The sequence below is a fragment of the Drosophila busckii genome, unplaced genomic scaffold (genome assembly GCF_011750605.1).
Source record: "Drosophila busckii strain San Diego stock center, stock number 13000-0081.31 unplaced genomic scaffold, ASM1175060v1 chrUn_01, whole genome shotgun sequence".
NCBI lineage: Eukaryota > Metazoa > Arthropoda > Insecta > Diptera > Drosophilidae > Drosophila > Drosophila busckii.
This window is the reverse complement of record NW_022872717.1, coordinates 233475-255460: the sequence shown is the minus strand read 5'-3', so window position 1 is coordinate 255460 and position 21986 is coordinate 233475. Positions and strand designations below refer to the sequence as shown.

Below are 21986 nucleotides of genomic sequence, written 5' to 3'. Positions count from 1 at the left end.
TTATGTTTGTATCTATGTATATCTAAACTCGTCAAGTATTAGCACTTTTACATTTTTTCCACTTAATCACTTTTTTTTAATACGTTTCAAAAAGTCTTTTGAGTACATTCTCAACGCATTTAAATTAACGTCTACACGCTCTTGGGCAGTGCCACGCTCTTCCACGTCGAATCTGGTCTTTTTGTAATTCCAACCGCGGGAAATTATATTGCATTATATATTTATGTTTTATATAATTTAATTTCAAGCAGCAAATAAATTGATTCAGACAAACGGCTGAATACATTAGATTGATATGAAGATTGCATTTCCTTAAATTTGTTTTTAATTTATTTTTAGCTTTTATTTTTGTTTTACACACATTTTTGCGACTTGTTAGCAAATTCTAGCAACACTGAGTCGACCTGTACCGATGAGAAAAACACTGAGCCCCAGTTTTAAGGTAACTTTTTTCAGTTTGAGAATCGCTGCTCTCACATTTTAGAGTAGCAACTAGTAGTAGCAGTACGACCGATAGGTGGCGCTAACAAACGTGCAGTGACCAGTGCTGTCGCAAAATTAAAACAACAAATAATTTTTTTAACATTTAACCTAATGTAGAGATAGATGGTTTTGAATGCGTGATAGAAAATAATTGTATTTAATTGTGAATTTAAAAAATAACAGTAACGACTTTTTAAAAAGTCATCATTTGCCATATGGTGTCATAAATTTAACTTCCATATTTTTTTTAATTAAAAATCATGATTTAAATATTGTAATGTATTTATACAAGCATATTGAAAATTGAATGCCCTTTCTAAAACAATACTATTTTTTATGCATTACAAGCTTTATTTGGCTGAACATTGACAAACCCCTGACGTAAATAATGGAGATTATGAAATCATATCAAAGAGTGCTCTGTGTTGTCACCCAAAACCATCTCATACATTGCACTATGGTCCCAAAGCCGATTTGTTTGACAGTCTACTAATAAAGCTAGGGACTTGAAATTTGGCATGAACTTTATTTAGCAATTTTAATTTTTTATAAGCACTTTGACCAATTTTGTTGTAACAAAATGGGAAAAAGGGTATTATGAGTTGCTCAAATTGTATGTACAGGAGAAGGAGGCGTGGAGACCCATAAAGTTATATATATTCTTGCTCAGCTCGAAAACTGAGTCGATATAGCCCATGTCCGTCTGTCAGTCGTTCGTCCGTCCGTCTGTATGAGTGCGTGTTCCTCAGCAAACTATAAGAGCTAGAGCAACCAAATTTGTTATGTAGGTGTTCCTATATCCAGGACACTACGCTTTTATTTTATTTTTTTTTAATTTCCTCCCCCCTCCCCGCAAATCGAAAAAAACATATTATTTTTAGCAACTGCTGCGCATATGAAAATAAATCAGCAAAATTGCTGTGCACTAAAAATAATTTTAATTTCAAAAAATTTGTACAACAATGATAAATGCGTGCATGTGTGTGTATGTGTGTAGTAAAGAGCTGTGTATACACAATTATTTAATGCGTGTATGTGTGTGTGTGTGGGCCGACGCAGCGGCGGCGTCGCTGCTGACGCTAAAGCGAAAACAAGCTAAGACGCGTTAGCTGTTTTGTGTGTATGTGTTTTGTGAGTGCATGCGGGTGTTTGTTGCGATACCTAGTCAAAGTGTATTTAAATGTTGGTGTCGCCCAACTTTAACCTGTCCACTTGTTTTTAATTAAAAATCATGATTTAAATATTGTAATGTATTTATACAAGCATATTGAAAATTGAATGCCCTTTCTAAAACAATACTATTTTTTATGCATTACAAGCTTTATTTGGCTGAACATTGACAAACCCCTGACGTAAATAATGGAGATTATGAAATCATATCAAAGAGTGCTCTGTGTTGTCACCCAAAACCATCTCATACATTGCACTATGGTCCCAAACGATTTTTTTGGCTAAAGTCTACTAATAAAGCTAGGGACTTGAAATTTGGCATGAACTTTATTTAGAATATTTAATTTTTTATTTTTAATTTTTTAAAAATTACATTATATGTCTGCCATATATTTACTTTAAGATTGCATCAGCAAAAATTTTATGCCAAAAAAAATCGGCTTTGGGACCATAGTGCAATGTTGAAGTTGTTTTGAAAATCTGTGTTACCCTCGATTGTTTTTTGTTCAACCAATGCGCTAAAACGTTTTATAAAAACAACCAAGTAAATATGAGTTTAAAAAAGGTTATCGGAAAGATTTATACATACATTTTAATTTCTTGTCGAGCTCAACATCCCCTGGGTGAATGACGTTATAACATCTATGACCTAAAGCTACGTCGCCAGACTGCACAACCACCCCAACAACCTTGCCCTAAACCTCCTAGATAACAGCACCACCACTAACAATAGACAATAAATAACCCACCAATGCATTAGTATATATAAACTGCCAATGTACCACGGTTAAATTTAATTATTGCCTCTTCAGGCAGATTTTAAATAAAAACTCTGAGAAAATAAAAAAAAATATTAATTTCTCGAGAGGTTGTGAGCTACTGAAATCATTTTCAACATTTCCCGAATATGGGTCAAAATGACGAATAGTATAAGATTCTATAAAAAAGCATGAAAAACATTTAATTTAAGCCTAAACCTAGGCGATTCGTTTTACTACAGAAAAGTAATATTACAGCGACCACCATGTACTACGTTTGTTACCATACACTTAAAAATGCTATCGAAAAACATGTAACAAAAGTTCATGTATAAAAATATGTATATTGTACGAGCTAACATTCTAGTTACAAGCTGTTTAATTTTATCCGCTCTGTTTACATAACTTGATACAATTTATTTTTAACATCTTATTTATTTTTTTTTTTTTTTAAATAACTTCAGCCAAGGTATAAGGTATAGAGTATTTATATAGCCGCTTTTTCAATAATTCCTCTTTTAAACTTGTTCAAGTTCAAATTGTCATTTGAAAGTGCTCTCAACACATTTTGACGGGACACACATGTAAGCGAATATTCCTTTAATGTACTGTTTTTGCATTGATAACCTGAAGAAAAATACACTTGCAATAAATCCCGAAATCTGTCAGAATAACTGAGAATGTACAGAGAAAACAAATTTTGTATAGGTTTTTGAGCACTAAATTTAATAATTCATGATAGTATCTTATTCTATTTTAAAGCTAATTAACATTAAGTAAAAATATTTTGTAATTTGTTTGTCTATGTCAATTGAAATTTACCTCGGAAAATTCGAAGTGCTTCCGAAGCCTCCCAGCACAGCAACAAGTTTGACATAATTCGCTGCTACTTATTTACTTTACTCACTGATTAACTAAAATATAACTCCAAAACAATGCAAGGAGCTCGTAAATACAATGTGAAATCGAATGCTATTATTAAAAAAAAATAGGGAGACACCACTCAACTTTATTTAATAAATATGTGTGTCGTACGAATTAATAATGGTCAGATAATTTCATGCATTAAACAAGTAGTTTTACTTAATTTGATTTAAATCAGCTTTTTATAAAAAACGTATATATTGCTTATACACCAAAAATTATATTTTTAATAACGAGTATACTTGCATAAAAAATTTACACTTTTCGAAAATAAAAGTCATTAAAAATGGCACTCCAAAAAATCATTGCCGTACGAATTAATTGTGGTCTGGCTTATGATTTGCCCTATGATCGCCATCACTGGGAAACATTGGATGCATTCAACACATATTTCTGTATTATGAACTAACTATAATTGTAGATAACAATTTTTTTAATACTTTCCCGTGTAAGCGCTCTTAAAAACTCCAGCGAGTGTACTTAAAGTCCTGCCACTAACCAAAACAGTGTATTGTGTCTCTCTTTGGCAAGAGGGGACGGGTTCTAATTGAATTTCGGGGAAGTAAGTAATGACGAAGAGTCATGTTGACCATCGTAGTGCATAAGGATTGCCTCTCGAGATTTCTCAGCGCCTGGCCATATTGATCACTCGAACTAACCATTTCTCGCCTGTCCGTTTACAAATCGACTGATTTGGTAGTCAAATGCTTGTAATTAGTCATAATTGGTGTATACATTCTTAGGTATTTATATACACGTATATGTATGTATGAATGTATTTTATCTTCTTATCAGAGCGTAGATCAGACTTTTGTAGCCTGTGCTCAAAAATTAATAATCAAAAACATATAAGCACTAAGCATACATATATATGCTTAGTGATATAAGTAAGCGAATTAAAGTTGGGCGCAACCAACTTTATATACACATTGAGTGAAGGGCAATGCAGCAAACAGACGCACACAAACACACAAAACAATTGACGGGTCACAGCTCGTTTTCGCTGTAGCGTCAGCAGCGACGTCGCAGACTGTGTCGACAACGAAGTTTGTAAAACGCGTCAGCAAGCGCACCTCGCTGTCTATATTGAAAATAGAACTGTGACAACCTCAATCATATGTGCAAAAAATAAATAATAGCAATTTGGTTCGGGTATAGGAGCACCTACATACCTCACTTGGATGCTCTAGCTCTTATAGTTCCTGAGATTCTGTTGCTCATACATCCGTTGAACCAACGGACGGACAGACCGACACAGTCGCACAGTCTGGAGTATGTACAGTATACAAATAAATTATATTTTATCACCATCACTGGGAAACATTGGGTGCATTCAACACATATATCTGTATTATGAGACAACTATATTATCTACAAATTTTTGATAACTTTGAATTTCTGCCATACAATCGGGTCAATCGCCCAATGTTGAATGGTAGCAACTCTTTGCCGCTGTAACTTAATATTCCGAACAATAAAATCTTGGTTTGAGAGATTTCAGAAAAAAAATCTCTACAGATTTCTTTGACACCCCTAATAATAATTAAGAATATAGCTTACCAGTTAAATATCCAGTTGTCTTTTTCTTACGCTTGGCTATTGGAAGTGTATAAATGGCAGAGAGTCTTGTAAATCGCTTTACGGCCGTATTAAACATGATTAAATTAGGAAATATTGTCGGTGGTTCCTTACTGGATTTTAACTTAGTGGATTCAGGGTCCTCAACCGGTGAAGCTTTACTTTGTTTCGACGAGGGTGTAGTTGAGCTACAATGCATAGTTATGAAAAAACTTATATTTTATTGTTTTGAAAATTTTGACGAACCTGACTGCCTTATGGTATTGACAGAAGAAGTCTGCTCGCATGCGATGTCGGCATATAAAGTCCTCACAAAGTCGCAACATAATATCACAATTCGCACTCTCTTCAGAGTGGCAACTATTGTGATTCCGTATGCCGTTCCGACTATGAGTGGTGATTGATTTGCTGGACACTGTAGCCACATCTTTAGAATCTTCTTCAGTGCCATGAGCTAACTTGGCAGTGTAAAAAAGGGCTGGCAGAGAGACTCCCACAAAGTCGGGTATTTGGTCAAAGAAGCGAGCGGTTTCTTCGTAGCTGGTAGTGCTGGTGTTGGAGCTTATTCTCGACTTTAAATTTGTATGTTCCGGCTCCGGATTAGCGTGTGGATTTTCTGGCTCTGCTTTGGTCACGTAGTCAGCATATGTCTGATCCGGCAACAACATAGCATCATCATCATTTATTTATTTATTTAATGTCAACTATGAACAGTCGACGGATAGCTGAAAATAAATAATAAGAATTTTAAATTAATTAAAATGATGTTTTTTGTTTTTAACAATTGATAAACTTATAGAATTGGGATTGTTAAAAGCACGATACACACCAACATTGTCTGCAGGATGGGGAAACCCATCAGGTCTGGGTTAGTGTTAATTATCTAATAGTTTAAAAAAAGTTTGATAATCTTCGTTAGTAATAGCAACGCCCTGTGATTGATAACAGAATTGATTTGTGTGTTGTAATGCAAGCCCATAGAAGATCGGGGAGTTATGCGTGAATAATAAGTTGTACAAACGTTAATTGATAAGGAACGGACGGAGAAATATACAGTTGCTCTACAAACTTGAGGAGTCAAGTATTCCCTATTATACTAATTTAATCATAAACATGACGCCTAACATAATCCGGCGGTAAGCTAACGACGGGAGATTATTTAAAAGTAGTCGATTAGTATAAGATGGTAGATTAACTCCTGGAACCCAGTTAAAGCCTCGGAAAGCAAGTAATAACAATTTTTTTGGACAGATTTAATACTATTCTGGTGGTTCGAGTACTGTGGAGACCAAACACAAGAGCCATATTCCAGAATCCAGAATTACATTTAGAACAGTTAAGTTTTAATAAGTTGTATTTATACCAGTTGATAAAAGCGGTCAAGATCTGTCTGCAATAAAGTACTACCTGACATGATCGATAGGCATAGATTCACGTCATCAGCATACATTAAAACGTTTGAGTTCACAATGACTGGGGGCAGAACATTGATAAATAGAATAAAAAGCAACGGTCCAAGGTGACTACCCTGAGGAACTCCAGACGTCACCTTCTGAATTCTGTTACTTAAGTAATTAGATACCCACTTCAAAAAATTCTTTGGAAATCCAAACATAGTTAATTTATTTATTCGAAGACGATGATTAACGGAATCGAATGATTTACTAAAGTCAGTATAAATAAATTCAGTCTGCTTATGGTGTTGAAAAGCTTTAACCACCCTTGAAGTAAACTCAAGTAAATTGGTGGCGGTAGACTTTTGTTTAACAAAACCGTGCTGGTAAGGTTATATAACTGAACTACAGAAATGCGTACGTTGGATGTAATAATTTTTTCAAAGAGTTTAGGTGTAGCAGACAATTTTGAAATACCTCTATAGTTGTTTACGTGACTTTTAGGGCCATGTAACGGAATAATGAATGATTCCTTCCAGACTGAAAGCAATGAGCAACATTTAACGGACAAAAAGTCTATATATAAGTATATGGAACCGCATATATAAACATATATGCATATCTAAGCACGCAACCTGGTATGCAATCTGGTCCTGGAGTGAGCACAGGTTTCAATAAATTTTGTTCGATTCTTCGCTAATCACAGGCTCTGGAAAAAATTTGATTTTTGTACGTTATAAGGATAGGGTGTAATTGATGAGTCGCCATTAACAGACTATGCTATTAACAGAATAAGTCTGCAAATATATCGGCTGATGCCTGATCATTATTTGACGTCGTATTTTCATATATAAGTGAATTAGATATTTAAGAAGATTTACGTTTGGAATTTACAAAATTATAGAACTGAAGCCGACAACGACATAAATAATCATTGTAAAGTTGTAAGTTTAATAAGTTAAAATTAGACTTGGCAGTAGAAAAGCGTGAAAAATCAACACTGTTCCCTGCACGCTTATATTTTTTAAAGTATCGCGATTTTATATTTTTTAAACAGCTAACTCTCGGGTAAGCAATAGAGGCTTTTTAGACCTACTAGGCTGCCTTCGAGGAACGCATTGTTCAAAAAAGTTATTAAAGGCGTCATAAAAAATAAATAAAACATCTTCTAAATAATTACTGGCAAAAAAGTGACCAGTCATGATTTATAATAAGGATATTTAGTTTATTAAAGTCGGCTTTTCTAAAACAAAGAGGCTTAAATGCTACTGTACAGTTTGCTCTAGAGCCGGCAGTTCTATAAGCAGTTCCAAAGTTGGGTGATGGGCATCTTCGGGGAGCACAATCGGATCAATTCTGCTAACAGTGCTAGCTGAAGGATCTGATACAAATATTAAAACAAAAAACGGTTGTTTGCAATTACAAACGTTATTTATTTATTTAGTTCAAGTGAAAGATCAAGTTTTATTTACAAACACATGAGAGCTAGTAGGAACAACTAAATTATCCATTGTGGACCAAGAAACATATGGTAAATTAAAATCTCCCAGTACACATAAATAATCCCTATCAGAGGGCATAGAGGATATTAATTGTATATTGGATAAATGTTCATTATAAATTGAAACATCCGATAAATGTGGAATATAAGAGCATGTTATATAAAAGGAAATTTGACAAACAGTCACTCTAACTGCAATAAACTCAATATTAATAAGGCACAAATTAATTGCGATAAAAAAACGGCTTCAACGGCAACTAGTACGCCACCACCACGTGACAGACGGTCACATCTATAAGTGGAATAATTATTTGTGAAAATTGATGAACTAGAAGCTTCAGGCTTTAACCAGGTTTCAGTGAAGGCAAGAACATTATAATCAAAAGAAATACTATCTATATATAGACGCATTTCTGCGAGTATCGTATGTCAAAAAACCAAATTTTACAGGAGAGCGTTTATAATGATTTATTTCTGGTGTGTCCTTGAACAAAATCAAGGAAGTAAATCATTGTATCTTTATAACTATAGAGAATATCATTCTAATATTTATCCAGATTATAAGAGATATGATTTAGAACAAGTTTGCATCAAAATCTCAATTTCGAAACGACATACGATACTTTCGCGGAGATGCGTCGATCTAGTTTAGCTAATTTATGCTTAATAATACCTCTAACATTTTGATATGCTAAAGCAAACGAATTAATTAGATTTTTACATCATTAGTAGGCTTAGTAGGTTTAACTGTAGGAAAATTTAATTTTTGCAGCGATACACTTGGTCTGCTTTTAGTTTTAAATGAAAACTCTTTAAGAAATAAACTGAGAGCGCACGACTAAGAGATGACGTTAGATGAGAGCGTTAGTTATTTAAATGTGCGAGCACAATTGCAAACAAGTGTGCAAATTAAAGTTGGGTGCCACCAAGTTTTAGATTCACTTTGACTAGGGCATCGCAGCAAGCACACGCATGCCCTCATGAACACATACACACCCGCGGACGCGTCGCAGTTTGATTTCGCTGCAGCGTCGGCACCGACGTTTGTATGGCGCGCCAGCACGTCCATCCCGCTGTCTATGTTGAAAATTGAAATGTAAATAATTGCTTAGTTATCTATTCGATTGTTTTCACCATCGGTCAAAACCATGACCAAGCATTTTTATGATTTATTTCAGATTTGTAAATATTTTTTATTGCTTAATATCGTCTGTTTTTCGATTTGCGAGGGTGGGGAAAGGAAATAAAAAAAATTAAAAACGTTCGGGTTTGGATATAGAAGCACCTATATACCAAATTTGGTTGCTCTAGCTTCTATAGTTGCTGAGAAACAGTTGCTCAAACATTCATTCATTCCATTCCATTACAAAAATGTCAAAGTATATAATAATGCAACAACAAGAAACGCACAAAAATAGAGAGAGTAAGCAATTTATAGCTTATACCAGAGAAGCTCAAACCAACAATAACAACACAGCAGTAAGCCGCGAAAACAATTGTTAGTTTATTTATGCAATTGAAACAACTCAACAATAAAATACTTTTACCAATCTTTATGTGCATTCTTTCAAAGTGAATATCACTATTAATATGCTAGTTTAAACAAACTAAAACACACATCAATTAATTATATCAAAGATTTTAAAAACACATCCGTTCACCGCAAAAGCTAAGACAGACATTCCTTGTGTGAAACATTAACTGAAAATATCTGCAGTAAATGAGTTAGACGTGAAATCAGTTAGAATTTTAATTTCTTTTAAATCATTATTCCAACCATGGCCATGAAGATCTGTTTGCTCTTTTGCTTACTGACTGCCGTCTGCGGTCATCCGCGCAGAAGATAACTAAGATTAGCGTGACCATGACGAAGGTGACAGACAGAGACGCTAATGCCCTTTACTTAATTTGACAGCAACGGTAGGCAAATCTTCCTCGCCAGTTCTCATGCCCCTGCCAGCAGATAAATGTCTTGCTAATCGAAATGAGACACAATATTTATGCCACACTTTGCCGCAACCACCAGAAACCAGCACGTGGTGTGGTCTCCAAGCCTTAAGCTAATGCTCCAAGTGATTCGGCTTAACGTAAAGATGGCCAAGAAGACTGTTGCTGTTCGCAATTAACTCAATTGATTGTCATGAAATGTTGCAAGTGTGGATAGCCGTGGGCTTCCCATGCTCTAAGACATGCTCATCGTTATTGCTATCGCTATCGTTGGCATTTCTCAATGTCAACACAGTAGGCGGTACTGTTTGAGTTCTTGGACTAGTACAGCGCTAGACTTTCTGTTAGCTGAGTCATAACAATGTTGTTTATTATGGCTGTTACCTAACATTGTTTTCTAATCTATGCGATAAGATTATTCATTTTAAATTATGGAACAGGTGATTTATTTTAAATAGATCACATAATAAAGTGAAACTTCTAACCTTCATATATGGTTGTGTTGACAATTTTAGAATATATCTAGCATTGTGACTTCGATTGATTGACTTTCCTTTTCTGTACATTGCATTTTGCTTATATTATGATAGCATGGCAAGCTCCGGAAGAACAAAAATTGATAACCATTATATAAACGAGCTAGAAGTGAAAGCGGAGTCAAGGTAGTAAATTGAATAATCCGAAGAACGCAGTCGAGCCCTGCCCTGTGTCTTTTGCTTCTAGCGCAGCTGGGCACCTTCTCAATATGTCCTCCAGATACGCTTGTGGCATGCGCAATGGTGGAACCGCTGCATGAAGATAACAGAATGCAACTGAGGTTATTTATTCTAGCTAACTAATATATGAGATTAAAATTAATCAAAAGTGTTGGCGTCAGCGTCTATCAATGTTTTGAAGGCCAACATCAAGACAAAGTAGCCTTAGTTTTAGCTACAAATTTCCATTCTTTTTCTTGCATAAATAAACTAATAATAAGGAAAAGAAGTCGTGCAGATTTGATATGAATTAGTTATCAAACTGAATGTTCCAAAAATGTAGCGTTCAAGTCAACTTTTACATGAAAAACAATCCATTTACTCCGTAACTTGGTCTGGTTCTTGTTCATGAGCGATGAACGATTACAGTACACTTTTGACTTGGTGCATGGAAATTTCCTGATTTAACTTAATTTAATAAAGAGCCATGGGCGGTGCAATTTCAGCAAAGAGTTACTCGTGCATTGGATTTTTATCTTGAAAAGCGTGAAGAATGCCGAGCTATGTATGTATGTATGTACATACATACATATGTATTGACTTGAAGAAATCGAGGTCGTGCCTGGCTTGTGTGACTTACCGGGATTGGCAATTGGCTTGTACTTATGTTTGTAAGTGGCTATTTTTGTACCCACACACAGTGCACACATCCATATAGATACATATATATGTTTATGTTACCTATACACTAAATGGCATCGATTATCAACCTGGTGCTTGCTTGAGCGAATGGTAATTTCGCTCAGTGTAAGCATTTATGTAGATCAAGAGATTTTGATTAATAGGTTGCTGCCTTGCCTGTTCTTGTACCTGGATCTGACGTAGTTTCGACTTCATGGCCTGGAGGTAGACATTGGAAAATATTTGTTCTCAACAGGCAGAGCAGTAAAACTCAATGAATTCCGCATCCAATCCCAATACTTATTATTGCTGATAGTGTTGTTGTGCTTGCTAAGAATGTTTGTTACGTATCAGCTCGAATTGTGTTTGCGTTGCTTAATCCGCTTGCTTCTCGAAACGCTCTATTGTTGTAATCAGCACAGAGTACTCGAAGGAGCTCATGCACCGAATAATTGGTCGTGCATTCGAGTATACCTAGCAGGAACTCAGAAATTAAGTTGACTCAACAAATATGAAGAGTCAATTTCCCCCTTAACTAATTTAACATAATCAGACGATTAACTAACGATGGGAGGTTAATAAAAAGTAGTTTATTTGTATAAGATGGTTGGCCAACACCTGATTCAATACTACTCTAATACTAATCAGGTGGTTAGAGTTTTGTGGAGACCAAACAAACGAGCAATATTCCAGAATCGGTCGAACGAGAGATATATAAAGTAATTTAGTTGTATAAGGGTCATAAAATTTTTTTGCCCATCGTTAATCGGATAACTTGAATTGCCTTACTGACAGTTAGAGAAACATGTCTGACAAACTTTAGTTTACTTTAGAATACTTAAGTCATTTACTTGTGCTAATCTGTTGGCTAACTCTAAACGTTCTTCACATCTTCAGCATACATTAGAATATTTAAATGCACAATGAAAAGCAACGGTCCAAGGAGACTACCCTGAGGAACACCAGACGTCACTAATACTGGTTAGATCTACAAGGCTGCCTTCGAGGAACGCATTGGTCGAGAAAGCTATTAAAGGCGTAAAAAAAAAAAGAACCGAAGCAATTTATCACTGGCAAAAAAGTGAGACCAATCATGATTTATTATAAGGTTATGTAATTTATTAAAATCAGGGTACACAGTTTGCTTAAGAGCCAAAGTTCTATAAGCGGTTCTAGAGTTGGGTGAAAGGCATCTTCCGGAGCATAATCGGATCCATTCTGCTAAAAGTGCTAGCTGAAGGATGTGATGCAAATATAAGATCAAGAAAACGGTTGTTGCAATTGCGAACATTATTTATTTCATTAAGTGAAAGATAAAATATGCTATTTACAAACTCATGAGAGCTAGAAGGAACGACTAAATTATCGACTGTGGACCAAGATACATGTGGTAAATTAAAATCTCCAAATACTCATAAATATTCCCTTACAGCTTACAATTAGAGTTTATTAATTGTAGATAAATGTTCAGTATAAATAGAAACATCCGATAAAGGTGGAATATACCAGTATATTATATAAAAAGAATCCTTGATTGAATACAAGCAGTTACATTTTAACGGGTGATGCCTAGAAATAGAAGCGTGTTTCCTTTCCTCCACTGGTCGAGGAGTATAGAAGCTATCAGAAGCGGTTATAATAATAATTAGAATATTGATATTTGGTTTATAATTAATAAGTTTAAAATTAAAGAAAAATAATAAATTTCGGTATATACCGTATTTATAATTTTAGCTTAAAGCAAAAACATAAACAAATAAATTTCTTTAAATTTTTATTCCTATGATACTAGTTTGCGATACCTGAAAAAAGCAGCCAGCGTTCATGATTAAGGCGCACTGTACTAATTGATGTGGATGTTGGCCAAGGCATGCAACTTTAACAAATGTGTGAAAACTTTTAATCGAATTATAATTTCTCCGTAGAAGGCTGACAACTGAGAAGCTGTTGACAACAATCCAAAATATAACTACGAGATGCTGCAAAAGGCGGCTTCCATCTACTTGGGCATTGTTGAATTTCTTGTCGCGTGCAGAGTCCAATCAAATGCCAACATGTTCACTGCACAAAACCTGACAAAAGTCATTGAAAATAACTGAAAACAAAAACTAGTCTCTCCATAAAACTGACGTCAGCTAGCAGTTAGTGGCATCTTTATCTTTGCCGAATAAATTTATTGTTTCAAAATTACATCCAAAATCCAAGCAAAATAAAAAGATATCTTCAATATCATAAGCCGGATTGTCCTCACAGAAATTGCCAAATAATAAAATATTTTTAGACAGCTTCTGTCTTTGGCTACATAATAACCCTATAGTTACATATGTAAATCACTAGAAAAGAGTCTCAAACAAGCAAACAAATGTCCACAAACATTCTATCTACCAAAATCTAAAGAGGCGCTTCTTTAGGTACACACACAAATATTTACGTATTAATATATGACACTACACACTAATGTATACTAATTTAAATTTATACCACTACACGCATAGACGGATAGAGAATCTCTATAGAAAAAGTGAGTCGCATTGCGCAAGCGCGTAATGGCGAATAATACAAGAACTTAACCAAATTATTAAAATAAAAAAACTCGGACCAAAGTGCAAGTACATCGCAGAAATCCTATAACGCGAAATAGTATCCAGTTCGATAAAGTAAACGCGTGTGAAGCTACAAAAGTTATAACATTGCAACTTTAGCCAACTTACAACCATGTCCGCAAATCCCAGAGTAGCAGCAACAGCCGATAGTACCAAGAAGTATAACTACCCCCAACGCTAGAAACAACTCCATCATTAACTCACGCAGATCTCCAAGTACAGCATACTGATCTACACCTTGATCCGGCAAACATAACCTCACCTTCATCTCGAACCAGCGCCGCAGGCAAATCATCCATAAACAATGAAATTAATTTATAGCCCACCTTTAAAAAGGCATATCGCCTCGCCAAAAGAATAAAATATGTTACCCTATAAGCTGTAGAAGAAGCGAACTCCAAAAGGCAAACGGCAAATAAGCAACCAAAAGAGAAAAAAAAATGTTTTAAATAAAATTATAATAAATCTAAAATCCTAATTCTTATAAATCCTAATTATAATAAATTAAGAAAAAAAAAAATTTTATATTTTTATTATGTTAAGCTAATTTATAAATTTCCTTTGTTGGCATGCATGGATAGCCATATATATTTGTAGAATTATTATAAATTTTTCCAAAAACGACGGCAAGGAGGAATTTCAAATGAAAAGCTGTAAGGTAATTCAAAAGAAAAAAAAAATTAATTTAATCTAAGGCCTTAAGCCTATACCTTTGCCTCACTTCCACATCTATATATGCGTGTGTGCAAAGCTGTACATTTACAATAATTGCCTTACTTTTTAATTGCTAATTTTTGTCCGTAATTAATTATTTTAAATTTTTTTAAATTTAATACATGCCAATGCGAAAACTATAAACTATTGTTAGAAAATTTTTTATTTTTAAAAATGAAATTATTAAATTTAAGCCTGAAATCTAAAGCCATGAATTAATAGTTTTATCATTGTTGGAGTCATGTTGTCCGTGGATGGTTTATTGTCAGAGTAGTCTGAGTTGTGCATAGTTGCACATGTTCGTTAGCGTGAGCAAGTCCGATTAATTAAAGCTCGCGAAATTTTAATAAGATATTAATAAAAAGTCAGAGCAAGCGTCTCAGTGGCATTAAATATATATTGCCATATTGCCGACAACTAATGAGCAGGAGCCAGCGCGTGCGCCTTTGACTGACGCAGTCCAGATCAGCTCGCCAGACTAGTAGGTTGTATACTTAATATTTAAATTAAATAATTTGTTTGCTTGTTTGCGCATCAGAATAAAAAAAAAGTGATTTATTTTCATATTTGTCTATTCAATTGCAAGATCACAGACTACGCTGCTGACGTTAAAAAAATTTACTGTGCTTAAGTGCATTCAAAGATAGCGTCATCGATCTATTTGTAGCAGGAAGAAATTTTTCAATGATGAAAACATAGCTCGACAAACGATAATACATATGCACTATAATGGTTAGCTTAAATTTTCCTTTTCTATATCGTTTTATATATTAATTATTAAATTCCTAATAAATGTTCAAAACAATTAATATATAATATCAATATAATCCAAATGCACAACAAAAAATAATAATTTATTAAACTTATTTAGATAGTCTTTTATTCAAAAAATAACTTTGTTGTAAGAGTTCATAACATTGGTTATAATAAATGTACATTTGTATATATTCCACTATTTAAACAAATTTTACCAATTTCCATATTTTTCGTACCTTATATCCGCGAAGAAAGCTCTAGCAAGTAATTAACATTTCCATCTACTTCTCCGACCATCGCACCGACCTACTGTTTGCCATCTAAATAATGAACAAAGTAAAGTTTGCGTGACGACATGAAGTGAGACGACGCGTCGTCATTGTCACAGAACAACAATCCAAAGAGTCTAAAGAGACTTTTTTCACAGAGGAAACGAGGGATCGGAACAACTGGTGTGTACGCCAAATATCTGAAGAGACTACTGGGTAAAACTGGTTCGCAGCAACCGATAAAAACAAAACAATAACGAAAATAAGAAACAAAAACGCATAAAGTTGGGCGCATCCAACTTTTTGATACACTTTCATTAGAGAATCTCAACAAGCAAGACATGAAATTAAATTTTTTTAAATAAACGCGTACGGATTCGAAACAGGACAATCTACATACCAAATTTTGACGCTACCTCTACCTTATATAGAAGATATATACTTTATGGCGTCTGTCACGCCGCCATATGCCGGTTGATTCATTTCATAATACACAGTATACATGTATAAAAATGGAACAAATGTTTATGATACAGTAAATGCGATGCAATGATGGATGATAAAAAGCCAAAACTGCAAGTGGAATTTCTAAAGTCAGCCAAGTGAAACGAGCAAGCATAAATACATATGTATGTATGCATCATTTGCGACTGCATTGTCTGCAAAGAAACGCCTGGAAAATGTTAATAAGTAAAGTCTTACGAAGCAATCAGAAGGAAAGAAAGTGAAGTCAACCGGATGAAATTCAGATAAAAAACTTTGAGAGTTAACTAAAAGGTTTGTGAATCGAAATTGCTTGAGGCTGTGCAAGCTTCCAACTCCCGTGTGACGAATTTAGAAAAACTGCATTAAAGGAGAAAAAGACTCTTGCCACATACTCTGGGTATACATATGTATAATACAAAGGGAACTTAGTAGTCAGCACTGACGGCTGTAAAGTTTCTTTTGTGATGGACACGAACTCTCATTTAGAAACATATTAGTCACCAGTTCAATATTTTCGGGCATGTGCTTTTTGATCATATATTTCACATATGTATTTCTCTTGATGCAAGACATACACATGCGATTAAAATTCAATAATAATTCATTAATAAAAAATCCAATATAATCGAAATCGGTTAATTTCATATATTGCTTACAAAATATGATTTATAAATTCTCTTTTACTCATGGCTGTATTTTTCACCTTTAACTCACTTCAAACTATTATTCGATTTTCTTATCTAAGGGCTCTTACCACTTTCAAGTATAAACAAACGCCCACTGCAACAATTTAAGCGCGCTAGCGTTTATCATCGATCACGTTCCGCGCCTGACTACGATTACGTCTACTCTCTTCGCGATGTGATCTTGTACTGCGCTGTCGACTATGAAAGCATTACCATTGAACCGGTGCAGCCAGATACAGAACCAACAGCGGCCAAAGCATCTGCCTCACCGTGAATATCAATGGTAATCTTAGCGGAAATGTGCACATAACATACACATATTTTATAGATTTATGTATACATACATATATGTATAAACATTTTATCTTTATTATTTATTGTTCGTCACTTAATTTAAAATTTAACTAAAACATAATAAGTATATAAGTATCACGGAAGTCTGGGAAGCCATATAGGCAGGTTAAGAGGGTAGTGCTCTTTGAGGCGACAGGCGTTACTTCGAGATTTCTGGCGATTGATAGGTTATTGCTAGACTGGCCAGCCTTCCAAATGGTTTTTGGTAAATATAGCGCTAGATTTCTAACATTCTATGGCACCTTAGTAATGGAGCGCAGTGTTTTATTTTGGTTTTCTATGTTAGATATTGATGCTGTACCCCAAATCTTTATCTCATATGGCCAGATAGGTTTTAATATCGTCTTATTTTTTATTAATTATAAAATGCGTGTTAGGAGTGAGCCTAAAAAATTTTTTTGATAACCATGTCCGTCTGTCTGCCTGCATTTATGAGCAACAAGATTTCAGTGATTATAAAACCTAGTGCAATCATTTACTTCTGGTAATTTATTGACAGAAACTTATTAATGTTGTAGTTGATGATGCGAGGTGAGTGTCTATAAAGGACAACCTTACAAAATGTAACTTAACTTAACAGAAGTTAAGTTAAGTTTTAATAAATTATTTTTACATCAAGTGAAAAAGATCTGTCTATAGTACAGTACGGCTCTAAACGATAGCTGCACATCATTACATATATTAGCGAATCAGCAATCGCCCACTGCAGTCTTTATGCACGATTGAAATGTGAATAGTTTCAATGTTACTTATTCGATCGTTGCGACATATTTAGAGATTTTGATGAAGCTTATGTGTGATTAATTTTAGATTTGTCCGTTAAATATTGCGTATTTCAGTGACTTTCAATTCTCGTCTTGATTATCGAGAAAGAGGAAGGAAATAAAAAAACCTATATATGCAAAATTTTATAGTTTTCGCTCTTAGAGTCACTGAGTTCTCGTTGCTCATACAAACCGACCGACAGACGGACATGGTTTTATCAATTCGTTTGATAAATATTACGAATACATGTACGTATGTACATTATGGGGTCCAGCATGCCTCCTTCTACGTGTCTTTCATTTTTACAACTTCATGATACTTATTTCCATTTTTTATAAAAGTTAGCGGACCCCAAAAACTATAGAATATCTGTCTTAGAGATAGCTAAGAATTTTGGATTGTTTGATCTACATATAATTTAAAAATAAGCAGACTAAGTGTTATGTTCATTGTTGTTGTTCGCCCTCTACTCAGTTCGCTGCGCGAGCTACAAACATTTGTACGTCAACCACCATTTGTTTTGCAAGAAAAGGCGATCCACTGTTTTTTTTCTCTAAAGTAAAAACTTTTTCCGTCTTTTCCGTCTTAGGTCATTTTAAGTTAGTTTGTTATTAAATATCACATTGTAATCGCGAAAAAAAATTGAAAATTCTTCAATATTAATGATAATTATCACTTTTTATTCAGTACTTCCCTATAGTTTTAGTTTTTCGATCATTAAATTTTTCAGTTTTATAAAATTTTTCAATTGGTATCCATGGGTTGAAAGGTATTTTGAAGACCTTTCCAATTGATACCAATATGTCAATAAAGTAAGTTTAGATGGTTAGTACATTTAACTTTGTGTTTTCTATAAATACTATTGAGCACCATTGTGAGTTAATTTAAAACAGGTAGATCGTAAATTTTGTTTGGAATAGCTTGAACAAAATAAAACGAGTGACACGCATCAATTTATCCAATGGCAATAATTATCAATATATTTTATTTAGTTTCTTTTAAATTCTAAAAATAAAAACTTTCATGCGCTGTTTTAATCTTCACCGCGTGTCTCGCTATAGAATCCTAAGTTCATGGTAGGAATCATGTTACTATAAAAGGACATTTCAGCAGCCGATTGTCTCAAATTAGGCAGCGCAATCCGCTGCTTGACTACGGGTGCTAATACTTGAATGACTGGCTCGCCCATAAGATGTGCCAGCGGAACGCCGCTAGCGACATTAATGGCCAACGCTTCTTGTGTACTTTTGGCCACGCTGTGTTGCAGCTCATGTACCTTATGATGAATATCCAAGTCAGACTGCTGGTGGAAGCTCATACTGCAAATGGTGCACGTGTAACTTGGGCCATGAGTCTCCACCTCATGACGATGCAATTGCTCACGACGATTAAAGCCCTGACCACAGAGCTTACATGCAAACAAAGTATCCATATGAAGAGCTCGATGACGCTGTAGATCTCGTTCACGTTGGAAACTCTTATCGCAAACATCACAACGGAAACTGCGTGTCGACTTTGGTGTAACTTTGACCTTGGACTGGTTCTGCAGATGCGATTGCAGTTGTAGTTGTATTGCGGATGTATCCGAATCCACATAGGGATGCATTGGAAGTAAAATCTGTTCCGGATTATCATTTACGCCGATTGCGCTGCGCATGTTGTGCTGTTGTTGCTCCGCATCGCGTTTGTCGTGCATCTGCTGGTGGATCAGCAATTTATCCTTCCGCGTAAAGGAGGCAGAACAGCGTCTACACTGATACGGCTTCACCTCGGCATGAGAGCGCGTGTGTTTCATCAATTCTAAAGGAGTTTGAAACGAGCGCGGACACATCTGGCATACAAAAGGCTTTTCACTACTGTGTATACGCAAATGTTTGGTTAGATTGGTATTGCGTGAAAAGCTTTTAGAGCACACGTGACAGGAAAATGGACGAACGCCAGTATGTACTATTGTGTGTTTCTTTAAGTCTGAGCGCCGTACAAATCCTTTGCTGCAATGGGCACATACATAAGGGCGCTCTACGGCATGTAGCTCTTTGATGTGTGCAATTAAAGCGGGTCGGGTACTCACACGCAGCTGACAATAATTGCAGCTGTATGGTGCAGATAGGTCGTGTCCGCCCAATTCGTGTTGTAGACAATCTTGCTGTAAGGTAAATGCGAGATCACAATATTGACACAGAAAAGCACTCTTCGGATGTGCATTTGGACTTGCTTCCATAGTTGGAGGTCGATCTTGCATAAGAGCTATTTGAGCAGCATCCATGCCTATTAGCATTACTCCGTCCTCGTTTTGTTTCTCCTCTTCCCCTTCACTCCACTCTTCGTCATCCAGTTCTGCTTCATCGGATCCCAGAAATTCATCATCGCTTGTCTCGCACAACTGATCCGGATCCACATCTACAATGACGCAGCCTTCCTCGTGGTCACCAATATCGAAAAGGCCTGGATTGCCATTTAAGCCAGGTCGATACTTGGCATCGAAGACCATAATCCTCTGCAATTCCTTTTGCAGCTCGACCTCACGCCGCTGCATATGCTGGCGCTGGTCATAACAATCGTTTAGTATTTTCAAGCAACATTCACAGATGCGCTCAGGCAGAAACTCATGTCGTTCGTACATTACTCCAAATACAATTTGGCACGCATCTACAATTAATGCACTCTTAACGGCATTGTCTTCACCTTGTTGTTTGTCGAAATTAGCCTCATAAATATTTGGCGACTCAAATTTGAGATTTGAGCTGGCATGGCAAAGGCGGCATCTATTAATTTCCTGCATGCTTTTGTTTACAGGAAGTCGATTATTTATCTCTAGTTGGCTGGCGTTACCCGAGCCATCTGTCCCAAAGTTTAACATGCCAGCAATCTATTTTATTCGCAACCTGTTTTTATTTATATTGCAATGGCTGTACCTCGCTCTTGTGGTAGACACTAGTGTTGGACAGTACCCGTGTTGCCAGATTATCTTATTTAATTCTACATCGAGCTTAAGCAAATTTGCAAATAGCCATTAGCTATAAATCTAGCATATTTAAAGGATCATACCATCTTCGTGGCTTAAACGAAATATTTTGTATTTTAATTAGTCATATGCTCGTGAATTTGTAAATTATGAGAGCAAAGCTCACATAAATAATACATAGGCAATTATTTTCCCCATCTACGAATTTGCGAATTGTTTATTAGTTTATATATATATATATTATTAGCTTATAGTTATAAATATATATTATAAATGCATATATTATTTACATACATACATATTTACATACAGATAAAAAATAATATACTAGATTTATCGGAAACATGCAATATCGGAAACTAGCAAGTCTGGCACGACGATGTTTTTGAAAAATAACAAGCAATTTATTGCTTAATTTTATATAATTATTATTTTATTGTGCTGAAAAATAATCAATTGTACCACATACAGATACAAATAACATACTAGATTTATCGGAATGAAGCAAGTCTGGCAACACTGTCAATGTTCTTGAAAAATGAGAAATTTATAACTTTAAAAACCACAAAAATTTTGTTACTTATTTTTATATAATTATTACTTTCATTGTACTTAAAGATAATCAATGGTACTGCTGCAGCATCAGTAGTAAGCCAGTAGTGTTTTAAATTCAATTTACCATTACCATTTAAATATTTTGAGTCAAAATATTTAAAAAGTCAAATATTCAAAATTTTTGACTCATTTTTAGATAATGGAGCACTGCGATACAAAAATACTCTCAATTTTCAAAATTGGTGATAAAAACAAAAATAATTTTGCAATATACCAACATCTACCTTTTAAAAATTGGAAATTTGCTGAACATAACGAAAAAAACATCCACCATACGTTCGTTTTATGATAAAAATGCATCGCTATCTTGTGTTGATAATATACATAACTCGTTCTACATTTGTTACATCATCTATCACCAATAATATGTATACATGTTGTCGTCTACAGGATTAAAAGTTGCGTCGGAATCTAAGTTCATTTGATGCATGGATGAATTGATAGATTTTATTCTGTTCATAAAGCAAGTTACAGTTCATATTAGTTCAATATTTTAATGCTTACCGCAGTGACTCCTTCTAATCCTGCACAAACTTAACAAGACAGGTTTCAAGCTTACATGTCCTTAAATACTAAGTAGTGTGACCATCACAATAGTCACCAATAATACCACAAGTTTAACTATCGATAACAACACAAATA

General features: G+C 34.9%; 2 protein-coding genes across 3 annotated transcripts in view; both read right to left on the bottom strand.

Moving 5' to 3' along the window:
• The window catches only part of LOC108607970 (unconventional myosin-IXa), a 43136-nt gene extending 21266 nt beyond the window's left edge, over nucleotides 1-21870 (bottom strand). The window contains exons 1-3 of one of the 2 annotated variants that reach the window (XM_033294703.1): nucleotides 21849-21870; nucleotides 5160-5617; nucleotides 4896-5101 (exon numbers count right to left, since the gene is read on the bottom strand). In XM_033294703.1, coding sequence (XP_033150594.1) covers nucleotides 4896-5101; nucleotides 5160-5581 — 628 coding nt within the window. In that variant the 5' untranslated portion in view covers nucleotides 5582-5617; nucleotides 21849-21870. Of the gene's footprint in view, nucleotides 1-4895; nucleotides 5102-5159; nucleotides 5618-16713; nucleotides 16796-21848 lie in introns of those variants that run through there. The other variant, XM_033294702.1, reaches the window with a different exon arrangement.
• LOC108594501 (zinc finger protein 271) lies at nucleotides 18794-20666 on the bottom strand. Its single transcript, XM_017979700.1, has one exon. It carries the CDS (start codon nucleotides 20622-20624, stop codon nucleotides 18798-18800), a length of 1827 nt encoding a protein of 608 aa, XP_017835189.1. The 5' UTR covers nucleotides 20625-20666; the 3' UTR covers nucleotides 18794-18797.
• Nucleotides 21871-21986: the final 116 nt, after the last annotated feature.

Bases quoted from the DNA above. Each gene is read 5' to 3' on its own strand.
- LOC108594501 (XM_017979700.1), bottom strand. From the start codon at position 20,624: ATGTTAAACTTTGGGACAGATGGCTCGGGTAACGCCAGCCAACTAGAG.